Here is a 9,680-nt window from a genome sequence, read left to right on the forward strand (position 1 = left end):
AGTGTATGTACACTTTTGACCACAACTGTACTTCCTTGTACTTTGTAATAGCAAATGTTTTGGGAAACACTAAGACACATATGTTGATGAACTGCGTAAACGATTTCAATCGCAGATGTTTCATCGACAAGAAAAACATGTCAACTGAGCTCAGTAAGGAGAGTGTACTAATATTTTCGCCTAAGCATTTTGCCAAAAAAAAAAAAAAAAAAATCCAGTCTATTATGAAAATGTTCAGTTTTTAATGTTCAGCTTTAGCTCTGAGCCTATTAAAATGGACGCCACACAGAGAAAAGGACTGCTGATAACTTTTTGAAAGTAACCACGGTAATGGTTTTTGACGAAATCAAGTTTTGTAAAGATGGATGGAGAACCTGTGACCAGCAGCTGACATCACATAGACCAGCCTTTTTGTAATAAGTATCAGTGAGTAAATCTTGGTTTTTAAGCAACAGCATCTTTATAAAATGACTTTGTAAGATAAAAGGACAAAAAAGCTTTTTCAGATCGTTGTGTCATGATATACATTTTTGAAGGGTGAAGTTGTTTCATGCATTATATTTTAACCTAAGGGCAAAAATTTACAAAAATCAAGTTTGAGAAATGATTAGAACGGTTCCCAAAACTCTGGAAAGTCTGAGGTTTTTCCACTTCTAAATCTAATACCGCTTTGCATTAGAAACCTTTTCTGATACTTTGAATCTGAATTAATCAGTCGCACATTGCTGTAAGACTTCCTTTAAACCCCTGACTTCAGAAATTAGCTGTTCTGTGTTGAAAATTAGATCAACATTTTCCCAAAAAAGTATTTTTATCTATGAGAGCATTCACTGAATGCTGTTTAATTGTAATTTTTCAGTAAATATATATATATATTTTTTCCCTTTTCAGGCCCATATTGGACACACGTTCTGTTCACCTGGACCAAGAAGGACGGTCTAAAGGTTTTCATCAATGGGACTCTGTGTGACAGTGATCCCTCCGGCTCTACCTCAGAGAGCTCTGCAGACTTCGGTTCTGACGTTTTCCTCAAAACCGAGAACAACAGGGCGCATCGTCATTATGTAACGCGGGCTTTCGATGAATTTGCCATCTGGAAAAGGGCCCTTTCTCCCCGTCAGATCAAACTCTATTACAGAGCAGCTGTAGGTAGGACAATGTGCTCTCTTGGAAAGTATTTCCTGTCTTTCTAGCACATGCAGTCTTTGTCTATTAAATTGTTTCCTCCCTTTTGACTCTGAGCAAACAGGGGTTAACGTTAAATTACCTTCTGTCTTTGTGCCGAATCTCGTCAGTGACGGAAAACAACAACAATATAAACTGTGCACAAACACACGCCCCTCGACTCGCACACAATTTTAAGTCCGCAGCTGAAATAGTTCTGCCTTTTAAGTATCTAACAAAGTGTAGAGGCATGTTGAGTCGCAGAAGGCAGATCGTTTTAATTTAATGTGACAAGCTACAACATGCAAGGAGCTAACCTCCACACTCCTGAATGTTTCTGTTCTGTTTACCTCCTCCGGTCAGCCGAGGGCCATAAATGGAGATGGAGGCGATTTTTAAAAATAACAACTTTCTATCGAGTGTTAATCTAAATTAGAAAATCCTAGCGCCGCCTTAGAAATTCTCAGCGCAATACGATATGCGCGTTAAGCTGAATCTAATTCATTTGTGTTTCACATTAATTCCTCAGGGTGATTGGTAGCTGCACATGCGAAGTGTTACTGCCGTGCTGTGATGCACGAAGCATTTCAAAAATGCTCTGAGCTTTCTCCTCTTCTCTGATAATATTTCCATAAGTGATATAATTCACAGGACACCGAATAGCCTGGCTGCTCTTGCTAACAATATCTATCTTTAGCTCTTAGTGACTCGCCTACTTTTTCTTTCAATCAAAGAAGAGCAGAAATGATTCAGACTCACATCCCTAAAGCGCACCCAAACATGGTCATCTTATAGTAGCTTGTAAGAGCTGGCTTCATTAAACAAGTGTAAAGACTTTTAAAGAAATTATCTAAATCCTGTGCAGTCTGTGTAGTGGCAACATGTGTGTTTTGATCATTCATGTCTAATAGAGGTTGCAAATCTCTGGATCTGGCGTTTGTTCTTTTATGACTGCCGAGTGGAATCAAAATGTAAGCTTTATGCTGACAAAATCCAGAACTGCAGCCAGATCTGGCTGTGCTCCCAAAGCACCAAAAAGAACAAAATATCAAAAGAAAAAAGGAACAAATACAAAAAAAGACAACCAGATATGCAGGTCAACAGTCTGGTGAGTATTTTGTACTTCAAAAGAGGCTTTTTCTTTTTCTTTTTAGGTCAGGATGAGGTTTCTGCTACGACGCATGGAAATGCTTTGGATGTCTCCACTACTGCAGCAACAAGTGTAAGTGTCTTAGAAGTGTTTCTACCCCTTTCCCAATTCTTACCCCAATTAATACCAACACATTGCCACACTGAAAAATTCTACATTTAATTCAAGTGAGGAAAAAGGCTATGTTAATAATTATTAGTGCTCACAAAACCACAGTGACAGAGTTATTGGTACTCCTGCTGTCAGTACTTTACCTTATTTTTCCAGTGCGATGACGCTTAGTCGTTTAACAACATTTGACTCTTCCTCTTTGAACAGTCTTTACATCATCCAGATTCCTGGTGCTGCGCTTTTCCTTAATTGAACCCAGGTTTTCTATATGTCAGGGCTGTGGGAGGTCCAGAAGGTAGATTTTGTGCTTGGTGAACCATTTCTGTACTGATTTGGCCCAGGTATTTTGGAGCATTGTTCTATTAATAGTACCTATGACCATTTTTTCACGTTTACTAGTTGAATCCAGCAGTTCTTTATTTAAAACATCCTTGAAAGCAGTTTAGGGTGGTTTGTGATCTAATTAGGTTTTCATGGCATTTTGGAGGGGAAAGTCCTCCACTATTCTTGAGCAAGTTGTCGTCTTGCACATATTCATCTTACTTGGTTTGGTTATTGCCGGAAAGCTCAGTGTACATTTTATCTGAACAAAGCACGCTGTGAGTTGAGGTCCCAGTGGAGTTTGCGTTTGTGATTGTAGTACAGATAAGGCTTTTCCTGCAATCACTCCCAAGCAGCCGGTTGGCTTGTACAAGAACCTTTGGTGACCCCCCAAGATGACACACTTTGTTGCAGGTCTCTAAAGCTTTGGAGAGTTTTTTATCCCCTTTGTCATCCTGCTTACTGTGCATGGTGGCAAGGTAAATACGTGTCCAGCCTTGAAGCTTAGGGGCCTGTGTGTTAAGGTATGTTTAAACTCCATGGAAACAAAAAATGATCCGTTGCTAATTAAACATACAATCCAAGATAGTCACGAAATTTGTGTTTGGTTGAGTCATTTGTTTTAACAAGGCTTTTTACAGATGAAATCCGATCCGATAAAAAAGCCAGTTCATTTGCCTTCAAAAGGAGCCGCAGTTGTAAGGAAGATGCTTTTGTGAGTTGAGCACCAACGATAAGATTGGTTCAGCCCTACCAATGCTGAACAGCCTATTCTGCTACACACGTGTTTGTTGGATTGGAAGATTGACTGATTGACTGATTTCACTAACTTGACAAACAGGGGGCATCAGTAGGAGAACAACAAGCTGGCACCTCCTCCTCATGCTTACCACCATTTGGTCAGACACTGCTGTGGGACACTGCCCATTCTTTAGCTGGCATTTGTTGCAAGTCAGTCAGACAAACGCTTCTGCTGATCACTTTGACACAAACAGAACGGGAAAGCTTCTCTGGGTCGACATCTTGAATAACAAAGTTTGCCTCTGGTTGCATGATCTAAGCTTTGGCCGAGAGGTTTTGACACATTTTTCATTTTAGAATTTATTTTATGTTTCCACACATCTGTACCAAATGCCAGTAAATTCGCCTGACAACTTTTTTATGTTGTTTATTTCTGCTGTTGACCAAGTATTTAGATCAATGGCAAGTACAAATCATAGAGGCATTATTAAATGTCTTTTTAGGTATCTTTTTTTTTCAGTGTTTAATATCACTGTCCTTTTCAGGGCCAGCAGCAATTATAAAATTTGACAAATTATGACCTCTAATCAAACCAAAGCGGCTCTGAATGACCTCCAGCTGGTGGAAAATATTTATTTTGGTCCAACAACCACATTGCCTTGCATTAGACTATGAGCAGATTGTGAAAAATCACTCTTTAGTCATCGGTTGTCATCATCAGTTTGAAACAACCAAAAATTGCAAAAATACAGTAAAGCCTTAATACAGCTTAACATCAACATTTTCTGAGTTTTAAAAGGAAATGCAGCAGCTACAAAGAAAAGGTATGGGTGGGGGGAAGGGAATCACCAAAATAAACACCAAAGTCGTCACAAGAGTGGGAAATGGGGGTCTTTTGCTTCAAAATGCACAAACAATTCATTACTCACTGAGGCACTGTTTTCGTTTTGTCAACAGATAAAAAGAAAGATATTGAGAACACATGTGAAGAATCCTGTTTATGACAGGTTCGGGGGTAGAAAACGTACTCAGAAACTCAAAACAGGGCAAAAATGGCTGCGTCTAGTCACATGAGAGTAGCTTCTTCTAACGCACTGTATAGAGAAACGGCGATACATTTACTCAGAGTAATCCCCTGAAATCAATCACTTCACGTTCTGTGTATGTTGGAACTCCGTGTTTATTCATAAACTTCCCTCCAAATGATTTTTGCGCCGTCTCCCCAGAGAGCTTTTGAAACGAGCCCTCCTGTGATCAGCGGTCACCAGGAGGTGGTCCAGAGCTCCCAGGGGCCGAGCACCAAGCCCGTGCTGGACTTCCTCAGTGCGCTGCCCAACAGGACAATTCCTCACTACGCTGCCAACAACCTCACACAGGTCCTGGGACACAGCACGGAAGAAAAAACTTATCACTACACTTTCAAAACAAGATCACACAGTGGCCACCCATGTGCAGATGACGATGTCCTCTCTCTTCTCTTCCAGGCTTTTCTCAAAAGTGTGGAAGAAGTTCTGACTTCTCCAGGATTGCCAGAGGTAAAATAAGGCCACTCCGTTGTTGTGTAAGGTCCAAACACGACAAAATGTAGCAGAAGCAATCTGACCGCTGCTTGGAGCTGAGACACAAAAGCGGGCCATTGACTCAGAGTTTTTAATGCTGCATATTTTTGGCATGAGAGGCACTCGACACTCTTGACAGTAAAAGACATTAAGACTGCTTTCGCTTAAACAGAGTGCCTTAAAGGAGGTTATTTCACAGAAACAAAAACAAAGGTGTTACTAACACATTTAAAGGAAATACGATGGTTCCTTTGATCAACAATTATCCTGGTCAAATCTCACTGCTCTGATATTTGAGAAATTCAAGTGAGAATCTGTGGAAAGATATTAGCAAACCATATCGGCTGTGCTAAAGTTACTTAGATTAGTCTCTACACTCAGAAAAAAGAATAATTGGTCCAATTTAAATAAATCGCTTCAGTTTGTGACAAGTAATTCAATTAAGTCCATCCAGACTAGTTTATCATGTTTATTAAACTTTCAAGTTGACCCAATTTAATAAATAAACTTAATTGAACTAATTGTAATCACTTGAAGCAATTTATTGAAGTTGGAGCTATATTCCCTTTTTTTTCTCAATTTAAATATGCAAAGCTGACATATATACTAAAAACTTGCAGCAGGTGGGAACCCAGTTTTTATTTTTTGGAAATTTTCAAAATCATGTACCATTTTCCTTTAACTTCATATTTATCAAATGCTACTACTTTCTGCGACACCGATTGCCTCTTAAATTAAGTATTTGCATGTTAGACTCAAACAAGATTGCCTTCCTGTACAGCTGACATGTCTTTAATGTGAACTACAAAATACAAATTCAACCTAATTTATAGAAGAAACGCACATAAATCTGATAAACTGAAGCAACACATTGAAAGGCAGCAAAATGTGACCTTTTCCTGTGATAATCATTGGTCAGCAGGCCGACCCGGTGGTCAGCAGCTTGATTGAGACAGTGGACATCGTGATGGGACACATGGTGACCAAGCTGGAGTTCAGCTCTGGCTCTCCCTTTTCCCTGGGAGGAACGTCTTTGGTTGCAGGTCAGAAAGATGTCAGCTCTCCCTCTGCTGTATGGACCAACTTTCACTCCCCAAACCTTTCTCTTCACAAATCACATTGGTTTTATTTGTTTGCTCCTGAGTTTATTATTCTTTTCTCTTTTTTTTTTCCTAAACTCTGATCCCTGCATCTCCCCCGCAGATTACTCCCTGATGAAGCTGCCACAGAACTTCAATCTGCCACATTACCGCTTTCCCACACAGGGGAAGAATTACATCTCAGTGCCTGGGGAGGCATTTGCAATACACAGTAAGTGTAAATAATTCAACATGCTCATGTTTTAATGTCATTTTTATTTTTTTCAATTGGCGGGGTAGACTCTACCATTTAAAACGGACCACTAAAAATCAAATGTGCAATCCAGAAATATCAGTCTAGGAAGTTCTTGTTACAATAAGCTGAGATGTAAGACTACTAGCTGCATGCGGTCTAAGAAGGGATTGGGGCGAAAGCTTTTGTTAGGATTCATAATGCCCTGCAGAAACCCACCTATGATTTTACTGTAGGTAGTTACCCTTTCATTTAAAACAGAACAAATAAAAGTTGTTCCTCTTTTTTTTTTTTTCCACTTCACTTCGTCATTAAAAAAAGAACGGGCCCTGCAGTGGACTGAGGGAGAGGAGTAATTACACTGGGCATTAAAACGTTGTTTGTTCGACTTTGCATTCAGGTCATATTCCCCCGGCTCCATCTGTGTTCCTCCATGCCGTGTTCTGGCACGCAAACACAAAAAATAAACAGCTTAAATAATTCATTTACAAACTTGTATTGAAGAGGAATGAGCGTTATGGCCTGACACACGAGAGTCGGGGCCAAATTAAGTCATAGGCCTGAATACCTGGCAGCGTAAAATGCTCAAAGGGCAACTTTTATATCCTAATAGAGCACGGAGAATGCAATGCATTGGACTTGTCCAGACGGTGTTTTCTTTGTTCATTCTTTGCTTTTGGAGAACCGAACAAGGAAACCGACCAAGACGTGGTCCTCTGTGAAACTTGCTGGGAGGCATTCGGTTGGAATAATATTCCTATGAACTTTTCACGCACATTTGCTTGACACACTCGAGCCCTTGTTGTCATTCTCAGCGGGCTTCAACCTTTGAACAGAGGAACAGGGTCATTAGGAATTTCCTCCGATTTCACTTTTTATCTCGTCGCATGGAGGTGGGAACGAGCTGAAGGAAAGGTCAGGGGAGGGGCACCGGACCTCCTGGTCTGCCACTGAAGTTGTGAAAATATTTCATAAGTATTCACCGAAACCATGTGGCGTTCTCCCTTTCACCCTTGTGAGACTATACTCCTCTCCCATTAGCCGGCTGGTGCCGGCGTGTGGTGGCATTGTGCCGTTAATTAACTTCCCTTCTTTGTGAGCATTTTAGCGTTCCGGTCGTACATTCCCATTCCTCCTCTCACTCCGCCTCCGTGTGTCCACTTCTTGTCTTCAGCTCAGACCACCATTGTTGGCCTCTTCTACCACAACATGCACAAGTACTACAAAGAAATCAGCCCGGTCAAGACGAGGTAAGAGGAAGGGGTGACCTTTTGTGCTCCAGTTTGCGGGAATTGTTTTTCTAAGTTCAAGCCGTTTGAAAGAAAACTGAACCAAGCCCCTTTCTTTGTGCTAACCGTGTGGGAAATCGTGGCCAAGGGCCTCAAACTTCCTGAACCTCAGAGCAGCTGAAGCCTGGAGCCAGGAGCTTATCTGTGCTTTCTGTGTATCTCTCATCTCACCACTCAGCTTCCACTGACTGATACACCCTGCTATTAACACGCCATATCTGAACCCACCCCCACCACCCACGCACCCACCCACCCACTCACTCAGTCATTGTCACATCACTGGACCGTCTCGAGACATGTACTGTTGCAGTTATAACCCACATGGTGAACATAAACACAGCAATCTGGCGACTTTAGTCTTCAGCAAAACCAACATGACAGTGACTTGCAGAAGTATTTATAAGCCACTAACGTTTTGAGATTTTGGGGGCAGATTTACTGTTGTCAGTTTGATCGTTTTAATTGTGAAGCGGAAGAAAGCACACACGATTACCTTTTTTTTTTTTTTTTTTTTTTTTAAACAAACCTCTTTGCAAAATCTTGTACCCAACTAACTTAAGAAAAAGGTTGGAGTCTTGCACGCACATCACCATGAACATACCACCTCCGTGGCGGCATTACGGTATCAGGATGTTTTTTCTTCAGCAGTACCGTTGGTCAGAGTTGTTTGGGACAAAGGGGGAAGAAGTTGAGGTTATAGAAGACTTTGCAGAGACTCACCTTCCAGCAGGAGAGCGACCCGGAGCGTACAGCCGGAGCTGTGCCAGAATGGCTAAGATTGGTGCACATGAAAAATTACCGTGTGGCCAAAGTATAAGTCAAAGTATAAGTATAAGTCAAAGTATAGACCCAAACTGTGGTAATACTTAAAAATGTATGCTCTCCATTCAGGTCAACTGAGTTTGATCTATTTTGGCAGGAAGATTGGGCAAAACCTTCAGTCTCTAGCTACGCAAGCTGCTGTGCAAATACTGATAGAGCTAATGGACGTTATACAGTTTTCGTATTTTTAATAGTAAAATTTTTTAAAATCATGTATATATTTTTCATAACACTTAACTAGTTATAGTCAAACCCCCCAAAATATCAATAAAATACAAATGATTTATAGCTGTAAAAAAAAATAAATAAAAATAAATAAAAGTCTAAAGTCTCACCAGATAGCTGCAAATTTCCAGATGTTTGTGACATCTGGGACTTTTATGTGGATGAAAATATTCCCTTCTATCTTGATGCGTGTATGATCATAATGTCACATATCAGATGATGCTGGAAAAACTGGTGGCTGTCAGTTTAATTCATTAAAAAGACCGATGGCCAAAATCCCATCTCAGTGCTACTGCTCTGTTTCTCCGGCCTTGTGTGTGACACTCATGTGTCAGTAAGCAATTTTTAGTATGCTAGTTTAAAATGGAAAATGCTCTTCAGTGTTGAGCTATCAATCTTGAAATGTATCCTTATTTCTACTGGATTGTTTTGGTTTTTTTTGTTCTTCTTCTCCAGGATTACCAAAGCAACTGACTACAAGGATCACAAGATCCAGATAGCAAGCTGCCTGATTTCTCTGAAAGTGGAGCCTTTACCGCCACTGTTGGTCAACCATTCTGGAGCGCCGCTCATCAAAATTGTCCTCACCCACGTTCTGGTAAGAATAACCCAGTTAAGTTCCCAGACTCTTCTTGTTCGACTCCCACTCAGTCACACTTTCTCCAAACGAGCAACGCTGTCGGTCAAGAGACACACCTTATCAGACGCTTCATAGTTTGCTTATTGCAACAGCGGTTGGATGCTCTCACATGAAATCTATCAGCTCTATTTCTGGCGCTCTCTTATGTAAGAAGATGAGTGTCCACAACTGGATGAGGCTCATGGAAGCAGGACCCTATTTTGGCTTTTCTCAGCCTGCTTGAATTTTTTTTTTTTTTTTTTTTTTTTTTTTTTTTCCCCCCCCAGACCGGGGGGGGCCCAAAAAGAAATTTGTTTATATTTTTTTTTTTTCCAAACTGGGGGGCG

The 9,680-nt window shown here is 40.7% G+C and overlaps 1 protein-coding gene across 4 annotated transcripts in view; it reads left to right on the forward strand.

Moving 5' to 3' along the window:
- The window catches only part of adgrd1 (adhesion G protein-coupled receptor D1), a 42,221-nt gene that overhangs the window by 9,178 nt on the left and 23,363 nt on the right, over positions 1-9,680 (forward strand). For 3 of the 4 annotated variants that reach the window (XM_015015667.1, XM_015015671.1, XM_015015668.1), the window contains 8 exons: positions 892-1,149; positions 2,319-2,386; positions 4,714-4,863; positions 4,972-5,022; positions 5,966-6,089; positions 6,250-6,357; positions 7,553-7,628; positions 9,171-9,312. In XM_015015667.1, the coding sequence (XP_014871153.1) occupies positions 892-1,149; positions 2,319-2,386; positions 4,714-4,863; positions 4,972-5,022; positions 5,966-6,089; positions 6,250-6,357; positions 7,553-7,628; positions 9,171-9,312 (977 nt within the window). The remainder of the gene's footprint in view (positions 1-891; positions 1,150-2,318; positions 2,387-4,713; positions 4,864-4,971; positions 5,023-5,965; positions 6,090-6,249; positions 6,358-7,552; positions 7,629-9,170; positions 9,313-9,680) is intronic. The other variant, XM_015015669.1, reaches the window with a different exon arrangement.

This window comes from Poecilia latipinna, unplaced genomic scaffold (genome assembly GCF_001443285.1).
Source record: "Poecilia latipinna isolate Pla-1442-1.1 unplaced genomic scaffold, P_latipinna-1.0 Scaffold1940, whole genome shotgun sequence".
Lineage (NCBI taxonomy): Eukaryota > Metazoa > Chordata > Actinopteri > Cyprinodontiformes > Poeciliidae > Poecilia > Poecilia latipinna.